The 21131-nt window shown below is 32.7% G+C and overlaps 2 protein-coding genes across 2 annotated transcripts; one reads left to right on the forward strand and one right to left on the reverse strand.

The window, feature by feature from the left end:
* Positions 1–2154: 2154 nt before the first annotated feature.
* Positions 2155–3311, reverse strand: LOC126746848 (uncharacterized). Its single transcript, XM_050455244.1, has 2 exons — positions 2879–3311; positions 2155–2734 (listed from the first exon to the last, which is right to left on the reverse strand). Exons 1-2 carry the CDS (start codon positions 3046–3048, stop codon positions 2455–2457), a joined length of 450 nt encoding a protein of 149 aa, XP_050311201.1. The 5' UTR covers positions 3049–3311; the 3' UTR covers positions 2155–2454.
* A 51-nt stretch (positions 3312–3362) lies between these two features.
* LOC126746847 (uncharacterized) lies at positions 3363–5012 on the forward strand. The gene is made up of 4 exons (XM_050455243.1): positions 3363–3739; positions 3838–4011; positions 4090–4266; positions 4764–5012. Exons 1-4 carry the CDS (start codon positions 3521–3523, stop codon positions 4998–5000), a joined length of 807 nt encoding a protein of 268 aa, XP_050311200.1. The 5' UTR covers positions 3363–3520; the 3' UTR covers positions 5001–5012.
* The last annotated feature ends 16119 nt before the right edge of the window (positions 5013–21131 follow it).

A 21131-nucleotide genomic window follows, 5' to 3' on the forward strand; every position in this document is an offset into this window, starting at 1 on the left:
ACACGTTTATTATAATAATAATAAGGTATTAATATTAATATTGATCTGAAACATTGCTGTCCTTAAGCTTAAGGGAATAATAAACTGAAACCAACTTGCTTGATTTTTCTTTGGTCAATCTATTCTTCAAATCTGAGTGGACAAAAGACCAGTTAGAAAACAATCTCTCCAACTGAGCTGATGAAGCTGGAATACTTAGTAACTTTTGTGCCAAAGTTGAAAGAGCTTCATATTTTGTTTCTACTAAACCCCAAAATGTTGAAACAGAAATGTTTTGTGCCTTCTTTTTTAGGGTTTCAAAAATACCCTCATTTCTGATAAAAGCATTAAGACCGTCCAAGCTCTCTTCGGAGTCCAAACTATTAATAAGGAAATCCTGAACCATTTGTTTCTGTTCTTTGCTTAACAAATTTCCTCTATAATTGGGGTGTAAATAGTTTGCTGCCAAGCTATATATGTTTAAAGCCATATTCGTTCGTGACTTTACACATCTTTTAATCTTATCATTGTAATTTTCTGATTCCTTAACTTGATTGTTCAATTTTAACCACTCCTCTGTGGAATCTGCAATGGAAGTAGATTTATTTTGACATGTGTTAATGATTTTGCAAATTGGATCTAGCAAAGCTACTGTTGCTTTTACGGATTCTATAAATTCTTCATTGTAAAGATAACATGTAACTTCAGCCTTAATTTTAGTATGTTCTTCAGCTGCGACTTGTTTCATGATCCGTAAGTTTTTCAGCAAGGAATCACAAGAATCACGATGAGAGCACCAACGTGTCTCAACAGGTAAGACTATTTTTAAACCCCCTCTCTGTAAAATCATGTTTTCTAAAGTTGTGTGCTTAAATTCTAAAAACACCAGAGTCACAGTTTTCATGACGTCATGATCTACTATGTCCTTAACAAGGAGATTACCTGTATGACTGCTGCAAGTGCTATGCCATAAATTTATAAGGCGACCCATTTTTACCATATTCGAAGCATTATCAGAGACTACGGCGTAAATTTCACAGTTGTATGCTGATTTTGCCGTTTCAAGAGCGTTATTGCAGACTTCTGCAAGTGCTTCACCCGTTTCCTTGGCTGTTGAAAAGTCATAAGATTCAAGAAACACACTTTCACCATTAAGAGTTTGTAGCGTTGTTACTACATTGTTTGTATTATTTGATGAGTTTTTCCAACCATCTATAAGTAATGTGGCTGATTTCTTTAAACTGTTTTTATTGTTTAATAACACGTGCTTATGGACTTTATCCAAAAGGGTAGAAGATAAGGTCTTTCTTGTAGGCAGATTGTATGCCGGACGTAAAAGTTTTAAAAAATTCTTGAAATGGTCACTTTCCACAACACTGAACGGAATATTACACCCAAAAAAAAATTTTGCCAAAGATATATTTGCCTCTTCTTTTTCTTTTTGATTCATTTTGTCAACAAAGCAACTTAGGTTTTTTGTTTTTTTTTTCCTTCTTTTGCCTGCTGTTATTTTTATTTCCATTAATTAACTTAGACGATCTTGATATGTCAGTCCTCGATGATGATGATGATGAGGATGCAGTGGAAATGGAAGCTGCGAAATTGATGGGAAAATTGCGACCTTGGCGCTCCTCTTTGGCATATCCATGTTCCAATAGCTGATTTTGATTGGCCAACGACTCATCAACCTCTGATGATGACATCCGTAGTGGCGATGATACAGGGGATGGAATTATCTCCAGGTTTTCCTGTAAAAATTAATAAATCTATTAGGTAATTCTAAAAATTAATAAATAAAATAAAAGTTACTAGGCGGGGCTGATACCTTTTAAAATAGCAAAAAATGTAAAAAAACATAGTAGGATGAAACATGTTAGAACAGGAAGAGAATATAGTAAAATTTAAAAGGAAAATAAATTACGGGCGATCTGAGGTCGGGAAGGGGCAGAGGGGTGAGTTTTTGAGGTTAGAAACAATTTAACTTAATTTCCGCCAAAACTACAAGTGCGATAGAAAAAAGTTAAATAGCAAAGTTGTAGATAATAATAAGGTCTACAAATCTTGTTTTTACACTTTTTTCACATAACCTCAAAATTTACGTAAAAAAAGTAAAAAACCAAGTTTTTGGTTTTTATGTTTATCTTTTACAAAAAATTTGTTTTTTTTCACGAAATTTTGAGAGAATCTACCTTTTTATGTCCCAAATACACTGTAATTTTCTTGATTAATAATGTACATTTGTTTCACTTTATTTTGACTTATATCGAAAAAGCAGCCTAATTTTCAATCAAAAATTCACCCCCACCCCCTTCCCGACGTCCGATCGCCCGTAATTTATTTTTCCTTTAATATTTGTAATATTCTCTTCGTTTTACAATGGGTTTCATCCTACTATAATTTTGTTTGGTTTCAAAAATTATCAATCCTGGTCTATACATAAATACAAGTAAAAAAAAAGTTTTAATAACATTTTTATCAATTGAAAAGTATGTAGGTACTTACAATATCTAAAACTCTATATGAAGATTGGGGAGGAGGGGCACTTGTGTTTACTTCAACTTCCATAACCACTTCTTGGGGCACTTCTTGAGTTTCATCGTCAGAAGTTATTCCAGTAGACGCAGCAGTAGAATTAATTTCCCTGTTACATTTGTGTGTCATTACATTTTCAGACCTCACACTATCATCTGACGATAATGATATGGCTTCACCTTCTTTAGAATCAATACTACTGCTCTTGCGAAAACATCTTTTTCTGTAAATAACAGTAATAACACAATAATGACTTATTTAGAAAAGAGGTTTTAAACTATTCTATTATGTTATAGCGTAGGCAAAAAAATCCCAAATTTTAATATAAAGATAGGCACTATATTTATAGTAAAAGAGTTTTACTTACCTATGTGTACGAAGGCGAGATATTGCTGTATTTTTTAGAATATGGTTGCACGTGTCACACTTAGCTCCCATTCTTCCATTGTCCAAATGTAATGATTCAAATCCGAGTTCCTTGTATAAATTGTGGGGCTTTCTGCCCTTTTCAGAGTTTGCGGTATCGGTATTCATCATGGTATCAACTGTGGTACCAACAGGGGTACAATTACAACACTAGGGAATTAAATTATCACGAAAAATCGAACGAAAAACAAACAGCTTAGCTCTAAAAACCGTTAAAAATGAATTTAAACGATGTAAACAACTAGTTTCATAACCTTAAATTTAGAAGCAGATTTTGCGACATTTTTAATTTGCGACAAATTTCAATTTACTACATTTGCGACGTCGTAAATGTAACAATGTAGTAAATTTATTTTTGCCGCGTATTACCCAACCCTGATTCCGCCCCGCCACATTCAACCTTCATACCGGTGTTGCCCCCAGCAGTGGAATTCTAATTCATGATTTCGTGACATCACGTAACGACTACGGACAATTTGCGATTCTAATTCGTTAAAGGCACTCGATACCTCTCGTTTTGAAATGTCAAATTAGTCGAGACCACCGGAGATCCCGATTATGGAAATCTAACCTCAATTTTTTGATGAGCGTCCGGCTTTTGCTTAAAAAAAACATGTCATTTAAAATTAATGAAAACCATTTACGAGTATTTGTGGAGTTTATGGAAGAAAACCCGGATTTAGCAAGAGGGAGGTTATCTTGCTCCAATGCAAAAGAACAATTTAAGAGATTATGGGCAAAACTGGCCAATAATCTAAATTCTCTTGGTTATGGGACTAGAACTATAGAAAAATGGCAAAGGGTAAGTTATATTACCAATATATTATATAATATATTATATACCAATCTTTACCAACAATTACCAGTTATAATACCTTATTTTCATTTTTACATTTTTAGACGTGGTCTGACTATAAACAGGGACTTAAGAGAAGAGCTGCAGATATAAAAAGGGAGCGAATGAAGACGGGGGGTGGGCCAGCATATCCTGATATGCTATCAGATACTGATCAAAGAGTTATCCTTATTTTGGGAAAAACATTTTTTGAAGGATGTGGAGTGGAGGAGAAGGGTGTAAGTTGCATTTTTTGGCTTAAGAAACAAAGGCATTATTATATTGTCCGATATTTTTGTATTGTATAATATTTTAAGTTTGCTCATGGAAAATATTATCCAGAGGAAGAACCCGTTAGTGGTCCATCGAGTGCTCCATCAAGTATAGTGGATGCTCGGTTCAATGGTAGTTTATACAATAGTGAATACACACAGCCCGGACCCTCAAATATTTCTATGCAGATTCCTACAGAAAATAAAGCATTAGAAGAACAAGTAAGTGCTCTTTGTTAACTTTTTATTGGTGTTAAAATACATACATAAGTATTTACATAAGTTAAGTAAAAAATAGATAAGACTACACTGTAAATTATAAAACCTTAAAATCACAATTAAAATTAAAACATATAATTAAAATATTAACATTAAAAGCAGTAACTTATTAGCTACCTACATAATATAATAATAATACTACCCTTAAAAGACAAAACAAGAAAGCTCACAAGAGAAACCATTTACATACATTTAAGAGAAGTCATATACCACATTACATTTTGACATTCAGGAGTAAACAGTAACAAATTAAAACAGAAGACCTAATGTTGAAGGACGAAGGACCTGCCATATATGTAGGTAATGTCTGTTCAACGGACATTACCGAGGGTCGACCTTATATTGTTTTTATCAGTAACTAGCTTACCATTTTTGGCAAAACTGATTCAAACATTATACTATCAGTTTTGTGAACAAAAAATTTTTTTGTTTATTTTTAGACCAACAAGCCACGACCACAAAAAAGGAGTATTTCACAACAGCTTCATGTAGTCGATCATGATTATTTAGTCACACCAAGAACTAAAAGGCAAAAGGTTACTCCCACAAATGAAATCTATTATCAAGAGACAATAAATCTATTAAAAAGTATCGACAGTCATTTAGAAACCCTAAATCATACCCTAAATGAAAAATTAGGCGATATAACAGAGGCCATCAGACAGAGACACTCTTAAAGGAACTTTCACTTTTTAAGGATGATATTCGACCTAACTTTACTCTTCTGACTTTAGTTTTAGGTATTTTTAGAATTTTTCTTTTTCTAGTTGTAGTGACAATGACATCTTGTGTTCCTTTCTTAATAAAAGCAAACTATTACTGGTTATTTTTTTAGCTTTAGAATATTTTTTTTATTTAGAATGTTGTTTTTGTTTTTACGTTTCTAGCCGCAATAACATGTGTTCCTATAGAGTTAAGGTAAAGTATTAATGTGTATTTTTTCTGCTACAGAATATAAATAAATCATATTTGTTTTTGTAGGTCTTTTTTTATTAAGCAAAATTTAACTTTTAAAGCAAAAAAAAATTTTAAAAAAAATAGCTTCAAAGTATGTGTTAAAAAAACAAGTAAGAAAATATGCTAATCTTTATTTAAAAAGTAAAAAACAATAACAAAAAAAATGTAAAAAAAATTGAATCAAGATTATTATAAAACATCTAAAAAAATGTAAAAACCCTAATTAAATAAAACACAAAACAAACTTAAAAAAATTGTTTATTTATAAAAAACAGAAAATACTTTTGATTCAAACAGAACATTTTACCGCTTTTACCTAATCACTGGTGAAGAAAGACTTGACACTTAAATCACGAATTTAACTATACATGCTTTTACCTAACAAAATATGTATTGACCACATTTCTTCTCACCACTTCTCCTTCTCGAAGCCCAATATTAGGTAAATTTTGAATTGGTGGTAAAGCGTATTGTTGGCCACCTTCCTCCACAAATGGTTCACCTTCATACAGAATGTGCCTCTGTATGCATAAATTATGAAGAATGCAACAAGCATTCACCAGCTGTCCCACAAATGCTGGAGAATATCGGGCAACTCGTTCTCTTAAAAGGCACCTAAATCTTGCTTTTAGTACCCCAATGCATCTCTCCACACAGTTTCTTGCCATTATGTGAGATCTATTATATCGTGATTCTGGAGATCCCTCATTTGGATTAAGAAAAGGTATCATTAAAACAGGTTGCAAATGATACCCTGAATCTCCTAAAAGCCAGGTTCTTCTAAGCCCTGTATTGTATTGATTCATCAAAAAGTCTTTCACCCGGGAATTTCTCCATATAAATGAATCATGTGTTGCACCTGGATAGGTGGCATTTACTGATAGTATTTTTAAGGTTGCATCGCAAACTATTTGCACATTTAGGGAGTGAAATCCCTTCCTGTTAATAAAATTGTGTTCTTCAATGGTAGGTTTTAAAATGGCTATATGAGTGCCATCTATACACCCAATGACACCAGGAAATCCAAATTTTTCCATAAATTCTTCCTTTATTTGGTCCATTTCTCTTCTTGTAGTTGGAAAATGGATAAACTCATGTAAATGAACACTTATTGCATTGGTCACTTCATGAATACATCTATGAGCCATTGTTTGGCTGACACCCAAATTAAAGTCACCTCCAAGACTTCTTTGGTAACATCCAATGGCATAATACCGCAAAGCCACCAAAATTTTTGTCTGGATAGTTACTCCGGACTGATACTTGGGTTCTCGTAGGTGGGGTGTCAATCTATTACACAAAAAATTAAATAAATCTTTGTCCACTCTAAATAATTCTTTAAATCGCTCATCATTTGGGGTTGCCAGGTCCATTTCTTCTCGAATTCCCCTTCTCTTCATCCTCAGCCTCAAATTTGTCTCCCTGTGTTCTTCCTGGTCAACAATTGCGTGAAAAATCGGCAGCATTTTTTAAAACAAAAGAAGTAACAAAAAAAACTGCAATGTAGGTCAGTAAAGAAACAAAAATCTTTAAACATATAAAAAAGTGCAAAATTCAATAAAAACCATAAAAAAAGATATAAACAAACGTGAAGTTAGGCATCGCTACGGCTGAAAACGGTGCTACGAACGAGACCGAATTAGAATCACATTTCAGACGACACCGACATTTGTCACGAGCGGGAGGTCTCGTAACGTGACGTAACGACTGGCGAATCAGAATCCCGCTGCAGTGATGGGCGTCGACTTTGATTGTCGACCTCGACACGTCAACTATGTCAACAATGTCAACAATGTCAACAATGTCGACAATGGAGATCTAGGTTAGGTTTAATGTTTATTTTTATTAGTTCCTGTCCTCTCAGAAGTGTAAGGGGTTCTGTATCCCGTCTCCTCTGTGTAAATCGATGAGAGAAATTATATTTTAATTGATTTATTTCATTAAGTGACATAAAATGAGTGGAAGAAAGTACAACAAGAACTTTCAAGAACTTAAATTTGATTTGATAAAAGAAAAAGGGAAATATTCAGCAAGGTGTAGATTCTGTGATAATATTATTAAAAATACCGGCGCTAGAAGATTACAAGCTCACAGGTAATTACAGTACATTTATAATTCCCATCCTTCCCGTGCACTATAAAATTTTAAAATTTGGTTTTTCACATAATATCTTATAATAGAGGTAAGCTACATAAGATTTTTATTTTATAGCTTCTTTTTTCTTTTATCCTCTCCTCCTCTTACTTCCTTGTAAAACTTTTCAGAAATTGCACAATAGAAATATTTATTAAAATAATAAATACATAAAAAAATAGATTTTATCCACTCCTTCTACATCTTGTAAAATGGTATAGTAAATTGATTCTTTCCCCAATATTTTTATAACCAATTAATTATTTTAATCTTTAAAAAAACTTTAATAAATCGGTAAATCAAAATGCCCAACTTTTGATTAAGCATTTGATAATACGAACTTTTATATTATTATTTATTATTTTAGAAATATTTGCAAGGAAGTTCGCCGTCGTAGTACTAGTGCTTGTAGTAATATGGTTGAGGGTATGAACCAAAATGAAATAACGACAGTAGAATTAGAAGATGATGATGATTTTCCTGTTGTACCTGAAAGTAGTGGTACAGTAAGTTTACTAATAAATAATCATACACAGGGTGGAATTCTCGTGGAAAAAATTTAAAGAATATGACTATGGTAATAAACAATGACTATTATACAAAATTAAATTCACAAAAACATTAAAATCATTAAAATCAATTTTTATTTATTTAAAATGGGACAGTTCTTATATTAATATATTTTGATAAATTAATTACACATAAAATTCAAAAGTTTTATATATTGCATAAATAATATAATATCGCATTTTTGATATCGAATTGATTCTATTTAAGAATTCCTTCCTGCACACTTACATAAATTTACTATTTTTTATTTTATTTAGAGCGCACATTCAAAAAATGGTCAATGTATTCAAGTTGAGGCTTACTTAGTGTCGGAAGATGGATCGCTTGTTCCAGTTGGTTCAACGGATTCACATAGTACCAATAATACAGAAGAAGTCGCGGCTCCTGATGTAACCGAAGAAAGTTTCCCTAACTCTAAAAATAATACAAATTTTGCAAAAAAAACAAATGAAAATGACTTGGGGATAATTCGAAAGCCCCCAAAAAGAAATTTGTTAACGACACTGGTAATGTCTAATAAAAAAAGCAAACTAGCTGATTCTGATGTAGAATCTTCATCAACTTTATCTGTTAACGATGCAATAAATTTAGATCCTACTAATACTCCATCTGGAAAAAAAGACAGCTCAAACAATCAAGAAAAATAACGGAATATATAGATGTTTTAAGAGAAAACGAAGATGAAAAAATAGATCTAGCATTGGCTAAATTTATATTTGGATGTAATCTACCCTTTAGGGTAGTTGAATCACCTTTATTCAAAAACTTCATTAGGACAATTCGTCCTGCGTATGTTGATCACATACCTGGCCGTAAAAAACTCAGTACAACACTATTGCAGACATGTTATAAAGAATGCCTTGATAGTGCTCGCAAAGAGGTTAAATCAGATTCGGTCATTTTGTGCGATGGTTGGAAAAATTCATCTAGCAACACCAAGACCGTTGTAACAATGTTACACTCGACCGATGGAGAGAGTGGTTTTATTGATGCCTGGGATTTAACGACTGAATCAGAGACTGCAGAGAAACTTGCTGAGATAATTATACAATCTAGAGAAATTGCTAAAGAAAAATATAATGTTGATGTGTACGCTGTAGTTTCTGATAACGCTAGTGCAATGGTTAAAATGGGATCTCTCTTAAAACATTGTTTGTGGCACAGTACTTGTAACAGTCACACAGGCAATCTTTTAGCAAAGGATATATTGGACAAGAAATTGCTGGAAAATGTTGTTCTTGTGCTTAAAGAGTTCAAGCAACCTGACTTCGAAAAAATGATTTTAGATGAAGGAGGTCGGAGAATTAAACTTCCTGTAGAGACGCGTTGGTGTTCATATCGTTTTTTGGAAAATTTAGATTACATGAAAAAAATTATAGCAGCTACAAGAAAAAAAATTAAGCCGAAAGTTACTGAATTAATATTCAATGACGACTTTGCTGATGACGTCCAAAGAAATTTAGATATACAAAATCCAATTTGTAATCTTATTAATAGCTGTCAGAGCGGGGATACTTCGTTGGCAGATGCTGTGAATCTTTGGCTCGCATTGGAGGTACCAGAACCTTTTGCAGAAAAACTAAAAAGCAGACAAGAAATGGCATTAAACGTTTATGCATTGACAGCATACTTTTTTCATCCAACATATGACAATTCAAAATTATCCTCGTCTCACACTGGAAAAATAAATTCTTTTCTTTTTAAACATCTCAACAACAAGGGAATAGAGGAATGGGATTCTTTTAATATCAGATCAGGTAAATGAATATCCATAACTTTTATAAAATAAACACTTATAAACTTTTTTGTAGGTATATTCGAAATTCTTTACAAGAAGAACGTAACGAAGCCGTTAGTATTTTGGAGAATGGCTATGATGGAGTGCCCAGTCTTGGGCTCCTTGGCTCTTAAGTTGCTTAAAATTCCGGCATCTTCTGCTCAAATTGAGCGCTTATTTTCAAATTGGGGACACGTACATACACCTCTTAGAAACAGATTATCTTTTAACCATTCGAAAATGTTAGTGCATCTTTATTATACCCTTACCCTTAATACTAAAAACACAATACAAAATATTGAGTTACTTAACCCTGATGATGATGACTATGATGAGGAAGATGACTAAAATTCTAAATTAAATTTATATTAATTTTTAATAGGTATAATATATGATATATTATAAATTTTTGTATTTTTTTATTTTAATGATACCTAATTGTTGACATGACATTGTCGACGCCGCCCAACCCTGGTTGCCGGTGGCGTTTATGCTTGTGAGCCGGAAAGTGACATTGAAATGACAAGTGAAAGTGGGCGTCTTCGATTTTTATGGCTTAAGCCCGATAGCAACCAACGTGAGTCAGAATTATGCAAAAACATGTTAAGGTGGCTTTACATAAAGGAATTAAGCTGTTTATACCAAACTATACCAAAGTTGTCAATTCGTTTTTTTAGGCATAATTAACAATTAAATTGTAAATAATGGCTGAGAGTTAAAGGGTACACTTTATATTATTAAAATTAATAATAGACAGAATTTTATAACTTAATTGCCACCGAATAGATGTAACTATTTGGTAGTATAGTACTTTTTTCAATCGGACCAAAGCAACTTTTTTTTAAATATTTCCAATGTTGATCTGGTTTACGATTTTATTACCGATTCATTTTAAAACCCTGACATAATTTTGATATATGCAAGTTTTGAGAATATTTTCTACTAAACTAAAATTAAAGAGCGGAGCGTATTGTAACACATCATGGTTCTCTGAAGCATGATACCCAGAAATAAGTAAGTAATATTTCAATGAAATTTATTTCTGATTATAATATACAGGGTTACTGGTAATTCGATACATTCCTTTGGAGATGTGATAGGGGAGGGGGTAAGAAGTAAATTGAACCCTAATATGTATTATGCAAAAGTTGATAGTTTTCGACATATTTAATTTTTTCTGTTTTTCTTCAAAATGTAGACCTTAGTGGTTTAAAAGGCAGTTTCCAGAAAATCCGCTGTATATTTTTTTAACTTTTTAGGCAAAATACATGCTCAACACAATAGTGTTACGTTTGTAATGGCAAAAGTCCCGCAAATAGTTGTAACCATAGGTAAATTCTCGATGCAAAGTGTAATTTTTTTTTTTAAAATAAAATACTACACTTTCTAGTGGATATTTTTTGAAAAAAAATTATGCTACATTCTTCAAAATTTACGTAAAACTTTCTTATTATCTAAGCTAACTCATAGGCTATAAATTTTAACAGAATTTTGTATTTTTATTATTACTAGTAAGAACGCACTTGAAAAATGCCAAGTGGTATTTACTTCTATGGTATTTAAGTACTATAGCAACAATTTGTTTTTTTAATTTTATTGTTAAAAATTTGATGTGTAGATAGTCTGACAGCAATAATTGTTGTGGAAAGTAGTTAAATTACGAGTTTCGAGTTTATTTTTCTCGTGTTTTCAAAGAAGGTATTCTATTGGTTTCTGCGCTATGGCCACGTTTACTAACGCTGAATATGCAGATATTATATTTGTTTATGGGTTTTGCAATGGTAATGCCGCGGAGTCTCGCCGAGAATACCAACGTCGCTTTCCGAACCGCCGCATTCCAAATGTCCGTGTTTTCGCTTCGACCTACCGAGCTATCGCTGAAACTGGATCCGTAAAACCAAGAAGAGGTGACGCTGGCGCTCCTCGCGTATATCGAGCAGAAGATGAGGAGGAAATATTAAGACATTTTGAAGACGATCCAACCACATCCACTAATGCCGTAGCGCAGCAAACAGGATCATCGCAATGGAAAGTTTGGTCCACGATTCGGCAAATGGGAAGCCATCCTTACCATTATACGCCTGTCCAAGGATTGGAAGAAGGGGACCCGATAAGAAGGGTAGAATTCTGCAGATTTATTATAAATTCTGATGCAGACAATAGAACTTTTTTAACCGACATTTTGTGGACGGACGAGTCAAAGTTTAGTCATGAGGGCATTACAAATTTTCATAACCTTCATTTTTGGGCCGAAGAAAGGCCAGTTTTCAAAGAAAGTTTTCTGTAAATGTGTGGATGGGACTTATTGGCCGGGATGTAATAGGACCACATTTTTTCCCAGACCATTTAAACGGGGATATTTATGAAAATTTTTTACGACATGACCTACAAGATCTTTTTGACGATATTCCTCTCGCCGTTAGAGGACGAATGATATTTCAACATGACGGCTGTCCAGCTCATTTTCGGCGGTCAGTTCGGCAGTTCCTGGATGAACGTTTCCCGAATCGTTGGATTGGTAGGTCAGGTCCAATAGCTTGGCCAGCACGAAGCCCTGACTTAACCCCGCTTGATTATAGCATATGGGGTCAAATGAAAGCACTGGTTTATGCAACCCCAATAATTACCCGGGAAGATCTTATCCAAAGAATAACCAACGCTGCCCAGCAGATCAGGAATACCATAACAACTAGAACAACAAAGACTGAAATGAGAAGGCGCTGCCGAGCCTGTATTCGCAATAGAGGCTCTCATTTTGAACAAGATTTGTGAAGGTAAATACTGATAAATGCGTTACTTTACAATTTATAATAAAAATACAAAACCATGTCACCTAACTTTTAAGCATTTGTATCCTGTGAGCTAGCTTAGGTAATAAGGAAGTTTTAAGGAAATTTTGAAGAATGTAGCATAATTTTTTTTCAAAAAATATCCACTAGAAAGTGTAGTATTTTATTTAAGAAAAAAAAATTACACTTTGCATCGAGAATTTACCTATGGTTACAACTATTTGCGGGACTTTTGCCATTACAAACGTAACACTATTGTGTTGAGCATGTATTTTGCCTAAAAAGTTAAAAAAATATACAGCGGATTTTCTGGAAACTGCCTTTTAAACCACTAAGGTCTACATTTTGAAGAAAAACAGAAAAAATTAAATATGTCGAAAACTATCAACTTTTGCACAATACATATTAGGGTTCAATTTACTTCTTACCCCCTCCCCTATCACATCTCCAAAGGGATGTATCGAATTACTAGTAACCCTGTATAATAAGACCTTCCCTTTTCTCTCTGTGTTTACTATAGATTGACGAAAAACAAAGAAAAACACAAAGTCACGGTCTCACAACATGTAATTAAACGGGCTACACGTGTTTCGCTCTAGTTAGAGCATCATCAGTTACAGCATAAGTGTGCGGATGGCTTCCAATGACCTCCAACTCCGGCTTAAAACGAAAACATATAAATATTTCTGATTCTGAATCCGAAGATGAAAATAGTGAACGAAACTTAAAACAAGTTAAGTTTGGAAATAAAAATAGATGAGCAAATAGACCCCAAAGCTATCGAAAGGATTGGGAATTAGATAAGTCGTTTGAGGGTTGGTTAAAATTACAAATACTAATATTAGAATATACAAATTTGTATATGTATTTATGTTAATGTTTATCTATTTTTAATTTAGATTTTGAGTGCAATGTTTTGTTCATTTTTCAATAAATTACTATCTTTGTTAAAAAAGTATTTTATTTCTACTAGAAATCGTTCTTTTAATTAAAAGAAATGATCAGAATAGGAAATTTAATTAAATTCATAATCCATTATCAACAAAATGTAACACATTTTATAAGTTTGGCGACGGCGCGACTGTGACGTGACGTCATACATAGGAAAAGGTTGTGTACTGACAGAATTGTATGATTGTACCATAATTTTGTACGAAATTCCATAATTTCGGCCAGAATGTACCATAGTTCTCACCCAATCCTCTGGCAACACTGGCCCAGTCGTTTAGTGTTGTAAAAATCCGGATTAATTCAATATCCGGACAGCATTGATTCGGATGAATTGAAAATTCGGTTTTTTCATCCGGATTAATTCATCCGCTCAATGTCTCCGCCCGTTCGGCAAATTATGCCATGTTTCGGGCTCGATCCTCGACCGTCCGATAAACGTTTTTTATAGCTGTTTTTCGAATATAAGGTATGCATTATGCAACCCATTAGACATTTCGTTTTTACGCATTTCTACATGATGTTAAAACTAAAATAGCTAATTATGTATGTAATAAATCAAGTGTATTTTAAACGATGCAAAATATCACTACACAAATGTTTTGTTTACAAAAAAACTTCGGAAGGTCAGGCGACCCTTAAAAAGTTTGGGCGTTCTCATATTGTCTCTTATGTTTCTAAATGAGTACAATAAGGATAGATAAAGCAATAGGTTTACACAAGGCGACGCGACGATATTGCCGATTGCCGGGTTATTTGTCCGGACGATTTAATTCGGATTCTCTTAGCCGGTGGAACGTGGAACTTCGTGTCACTTCGTGCAAGCTTTTATTTCATTGTCGGTCGAACGAACGGGCGGCGTGTATCCGGACGATTTAGATATCCGGATTGATTCGGAATAATTTGATATTCGGATTGAACGGACGATTAATCCAGACTCTTCGCATCACTACAGTCGTTTACCGTTCGCCGCATCTATTGGAGCGGTTTATAGTTTAAATATGTATAATTTTATAAATAATGATATATATACAGGATCATTTTTTATATTTTACCACTCCCTCTTAATTTGTTTCGATTACCCTATAGAAAAAAATGGTAAAGCTAAAGTTGTTAAGTCTGAATTTTATAGTTTTTGAGAAATATAGTTTCTAGTATACAAGGTGCTGTAAAAAGTGTATAATGACAAAAATATATTTTTGTAATGTATAGGGTGTTCCATTTAAAATTAATGTATTTTCGTTTTTTATACTTTTTATAACACCTTGTAGGTATACCTTAAGCTACATGTCTTACCAAACAACTTTCACCTTTACCATTTTTTTCTACAGAGTGGCCCAAAAAGGTTAGGAGGAAGGTAAAATATTAAAAAATTACCCTGTTCCTACTTAATTAACACCCTGTATCATTTTTGGATGCTGCAACAATAATTTGCAAGTTGAAAAAAACTTTGCATACTTCAATAATTTTATGTTTTTTTTTATTTTTGTGTCTAGATTTTGGTCTTTTCTGAAAAATTGGAGACATAACTTTAGAAGCGAAGCATGGTCCAGAGATCATTTATGGGAACTACTCGTTGCGGTAAATCCTCTAATGAAGCAAATAGCATCTGGATGTAGATCGGACAAGTTTGGATTTTACAAAAACCTTTGTCAAAAATTAGGCCTAAATGGAAGAATTTGTAAAAACAGATTACGTGTTTACATGGCACTAAAGAGATATGAACTTTTGGTAAAAAGGGCATAAATGTCATTTATATTCATCTCATGATGAATTCTCGTGGTTAATTTTTCGGGAAAAAATTCTTAAACAATTTGACCAGTTGAATTAGGCAATCCAGAGTAACTAAGACTTACATATTTCAGTTCATTCATTACTAAAGTTGTTACACTTACTGCAACCGGCCTCGCGCCAGTTTAAAAATAAGTCGCCCAAAAGTTTGTTTTGGCTAGAGATTCGAATGCAAAAGGCAACACATATTTTTTTCTACACATTTTTTTTACTCTGTATATGTTTCTCATTTATGTCTTACTGAAAATTATTGTATATAATTTTAAGTAAATACTATGCCAAATATCTGTAATTTCCATTTTTAGTCGCAACGAGATATTAAAAGTCAACCTTCCAACAACATTTATTAATATTCAAGATATTCAAGATTAGATAAGAATATTCAAAACCGGCCAATGGCTATTGTCACAAAAGAAGAATTACAAGGTGGACTTTGTGTATGTAGCCCTAGACAATATAATTATATATAGGAGCCATAAATGTTAGAATTCTTCTATAATATGATATTGTAAATTTTGGAACGCTGTTTTTATGTACAACAGAAATAGAAGGTTATTGCATCAAATATATTGTCTTTTAATGATATATTATATTTTTAGTCGCAAGGCGATAATATCTCATCTTTTGAAGAGCAGTTACATACTGCAGAAAATATTGCCATTAATGGAGATAACTGCAAACATTTTCGAAAATGGCAAAATAATAACACAACTTGATGTAAGTTTCTCAACTCTCTGTCTTTTTCTCATCGCCTTATATAAATATTTAAACATATCTGCACATAAATCTAAAATAAATTTTAGATTTACAAGACTAATGGAATTAGGCTGTCTGGTGCACCATTACTTATACCACTCAATGCATCAACGCCTATACGACCCGAAGTAGAGCAGCCCGTTCAGAACCCAAATACGAAAAATTTGATTCAGACTTCAACAGATACACCCAATGTCCACTACCTCACAGATACTAATGATTCTCCAGATTTTAAAAATTGTAAAGTGTTATTGACAGCGACGGTCCGTCCGTTTTGTTCACAAAGAAGTCCATGTCACTATCTAAATTAAGTAGTAATGTCAGCAAACAATTTAATATTACTCCAGAATCATTTGAAATTCCACATGAACTTGAAAACATGATAAAAAAGAAAAGATTTTCTATTCAGGTGATGCCTTTAAATTCAAAAAATTTAGAAACCTATCCTGTAAAATTAACTTGTCGAAAATGCATATACTTGGAAGGTTCTTTTGAAATAAATGAAAACGAGAAAAAATTTGTGTTTTTGGAGAATTGTAAACTGAATCAAAATTATTACAAAATCTTTTTTTAAGAAAATTTGAGCATTGTATAAACAATGTTTGTACTTTAGTGTTTAAATCGCACAAATATCTAAAAACCTGCATAAAAGTTTATGGCGAGTGTGCAAATAATCAGCACGGGTGTAAAAAAAGTCATTTTTAAAATTAACGATTTTAAGAACGTAACAGTTTATTCGTCGAGTCTACATTATTGTCACCCAAAACCTATTTGCCGCCAAATTAGAGGCGTAGAAAGACGAATTTTTAAAAGAAAACTATTGACTGCAAAACCTTCAAATTTAAAAAGAAAAAAATTGGTGCATGAGCTAGACAGTAAAATTGCTCTTGAAGGAAATTTGCAAGGACTACCATCTGACACTACTCTAAGAAAAGTTAAATCTGAGGCCATGTCTACTTGGGACAGGGATAGGGATGACATTGTAGACATAATAAAAATGCACTTTGAACATAAAGAGTATATTCAGCAAGTTTTAGTTCCTTTTAATATAAAGTGTTATAGCAAAGAGCAGCTTGAAATCCTTACTATTCCTTTTTAAAATCTAAATGACACCATAATAAACTACCTTTTATATTTTTTGACGCCACCGGAACTGTAGTTAGAAAACCTGAGATGGTTAAAAAACGTGTCTTTTTGTTTTCCGGAGTTATACCCACGTACAACGGTCAAATAGTTCCTATTTTTGAAATGATATCGGCGGAACACTATTCAAAAACTATTTTTCAATTTTTTTTTGAATTTAAAACATTTTGCGAAGAACGGAATAAATGGCCTACTTTTCAAGAGGTGGTTTCAGATTTTAGTCTTGCTAATTTACACGCAATTGTAAAATCTTGCAATGGCATGTCCTTACTTGATTATATTGAGAAAACTTATGAGCTGGTGACTAAAAGTACTTTGTATATCCCGGAGGAACTTATTACTGTGCACATTTCATAAAAATGGTATCAAAAATTATTGACGACCATTTTCAAGATCCCTGTATAAGAAGTTTTTTTAAAGAAGCTATAGCGCAAGCCGTCTTTATGGAGAATATTAAAGACCTTGAAATTTGGTTCGTTAAATTATCTTTTTTACTAACAGAACCTTTTGAAACCACCAATACCGCCAATGCAAAAAAATATTTTGATGAAACTGATAAATTAATCAATCTGGACGAATTTTTATACATAGACCTTGAAATATTTGGCACACCTACTCAATTATTATTTTCAGCAGATAAAAAGCTTTTAAAAAATAATTCTTTTTATAAACATTTTAAACTTCTACCAACATTAACGTGTTCACCGGCGAACGTCACAATTTTAAATTTATCTCCTAATAAATATCAGAATAAACTAATTTTAGATCTTATTTTAAATAAATATATACCATTTTTGCCATTATGGACAAATATTTAAAAAAAAAGCAGAAAGAAATAAAGCTTTAACAAATACTTATGCTGAAAATTATTTTGGAAATTTAAAAAATAGTACTTTAAATGGAGAAAAAAAAATGAAGACATCAAGATTTTTGAGAAAAAATAGAGAAAACATTTTATTTGTACATAAGGAGATCTGTTTAAATATTCCAAAAAATAAATTAACAAAAATCGTTCGAATAGATCCGACTAATGAAAATTTGACTGAAGAAAAATGGAAGAAAAAAAGAAGAATTGTTAATAAAAAGTTCACTGTAAGACATATACTTAATTTGCCAGCAATATCTTCAAGCACTGCAGTTTCTTCTATAGATACAATTCATCCTACTTATTCGGAATCCACATTGGCATCGTCTAAAACTCTTCTTACCAAAATATCTGTTTCTGTTCGACCTTCCACTTCTGCAATATATGTAACTAGTCCGATAGGTAGTGCTCAGGTAATAGATTTAATTCCTTCCACAAATGTTGTTTGCTCTCCATCACCATCCCAGCCTATGAAAATAAGTGTAACAAGTACTAAGTCGTTTCCAACCGTTTCCATATCATCTAAAATAATAAGCTATCTTCAATTTTTACATCATATCAATTTTTACATTCTACCTCACAGATCCCTGTTAAATCACCCCCGCCATTTGATTTAGATCCCGCAAAATTAGTTTTTGAAGAAAATATTAGAAACAACAGCAATGAAGTTAAAATGGCTACCTCTCGCGTACCTTCTCATCAAGAGGCAAGAGAGAGTGATGAGAACTGTGCCTATTGTCATTTAGGTAAATTGGATACTACTGCCGATTGGGTAGCCTGTGACATATGCAAAAGATGGATTCATCAAAGCTGTGATGATACTTCCAGTATTTATAATAGATACAATCTTTTTGAATTTACGTGCAAGTATTGCAAAATGAGAGAATTTTTTTTAAAAATAATTTGGAAAATGACGTAGACCAAAAAACGAGAGGACAAAGAAAAAATCCGGTCTGGTTTCAAGAAAGAAAAAAAAGAATTACCTCTTCAAATTTTGGTAAAATATGCAAACTGAAGTCAGATATATCTCGAGTAAATTTAGTTTCATTCCTTTTGCAGACAAAAAATTTTGAAAATGATGTCATTCGGCATGGTATTCAATATGAAAATAACGCAATAGAAAAGTACTTAGAACAAACCAAAAACTTACATCTAAGTACTGGTTTATTAATTCATTCCAAATATAGGTTTATCGGAGGTTCACCCGATGGCCTTATAAACAACGACGGCATAATAGAAGTTAAATGCCCTTATAGCATTAGACACCTAGATCCTGTATTAGCTAGTAGTAAATTGAGCTATTTAGATATGAAAGGAAATCTGAAAACTTCTAGTGTTTAGTATTACCAAATTCAGGGCTTGCTGGAAATAACAGACAGGCAGTGGTGTAATTTTGTTATCTTTACATTTAAAGGTATAAAAATTCAAAGAATAGCTAGAAACTTTTTCTTTTTTCAACACAACATGTTGAGTAAATTAAAAGATTTCTATTATTATTATTATTATTTACCTGCTCTTTTAAAAATAAATATTCGTGGTAGCAATACAAATTGGAAGCGTTCAGTAGAAACATTAAGTAACGGTTTGTCAGTCACTATCCCAATTCTAAAGAATGGTCTTATATTAAGCCCCATTTATTATATACAAGCTTTTTTTCAAAAACAAGAACATTTTACAATAGGGAAATATATTTGGAAAGGGTTAGAAATTCTTTTAAGCATTGAGGAATATTTTTGTCTGTTGTCAAATACAAACGTAGGCGTTAAATCTAAGAATAATGATAAGTTTCTCCGGGATTATACAATTGACGCATGTATAATTTCACTGATGTTGTCTAATGTTTGTATGTTGATACAACTACAAGCCAATATATTTTTTCTAAAACTGAATTATCTCATAAAATCAAAATATTTAAATCAGAATTAAATTACCATTCAAATTACCATTGGATGATGCAAACGTTTCAACTCATTGTCTGCGCCAACGAAAGCTGTAGCGTTATCTGAGTAAATATCCGTGTACAAGCCTCTACGCGAAACAAAACGTTTCAGCAAATTCAAGAAAGCCGTAGCCATACACACAAAAATCGCGACATAACATTTTATTATTTTCCTGTTTTTGGTTTTGCCATCCTTTAAATTAAAGGGGCCTGCATAATCGATTCCAACAGAAAGAAACACTTTAGAAGGTTTTACGCAAACAGAAGGCAATCGCCCATTTTATAAGTCAAATTAGGAGGGTTAGCTCTAAAACATTTGATACAATGTCTAATACAGGATTTGACTGCCATTTTGCCGTCAATAATCCAATATTTTTGGCGTATATGTGATAGCGTTCCTTGATTTCCGGCGTGTAAAGCTCTTAAATGCTCGGAATGTATTAGTAAACTGGTAAATTTATGTTTTTTCGGCAATAAAATTTGATGTTTTTGATCGTATTTTAAGTCAGAAAACTTTAATCTTCCGCCCACTCTCAAAATACCATCAGGGTCTAAAAAGGGCGCTAAAGCTTTTAGCTTACTCCCTTTCAATACTTCACGGTGGGTTCTTAAATGACAAATGTCCGCATCAAACTCAGAACTTTGAATTAATTTGATTAGACGTAAAGAAGTTTTTGAAAATTCAGAATTTGACACAAAATTATCAATAAAATTTTGAATATCATGTCGACCTGTAGAGCGATCTATGAATCTAAAGACGTAGGCCGCAACTCTTATTAATTGAGTAAAAGAAGAAAATTTAGAAAAAAGTTCATCAAAATTAAACAGGTTATCGGTCTGATATAGAAAATTCATATTTTGATTCTTGAATTCGGGAACATCTACAGGATTTTTGGAAAAATATGAAATATTGGTGGCTTCAGGCCAATTTTCTTAATCCTGTCTAAGGAACGAAGTACCATTCCAATATAAACTATTGGACAAAAAATCGTTAGTTTGAGAACCTCTAGACAATATATCAGCTGGGTTTTCATGAGTGGAAATATGATTCCAATCAGTGATATTGGTCAACTGTTGGATTTCAGAGACACGATTGCATATAAAAGTTTGCCAAGTTTTAGGCTCTCTTGACAACCAAGC

The sequence above is a fragment of the Anthonomus grandis genome, chromosome 18 (assembly GCF_022605725.1).
Source record: "Anthonomus grandis grandis chromosome 18, icAntGran1.3, whole genome shotgun sequence".
NCBI lineage: Eukaryota > Metazoa > Arthropoda > Insecta > Coleoptera > Curculionidae > Anthonomus > Anthonomus grandis.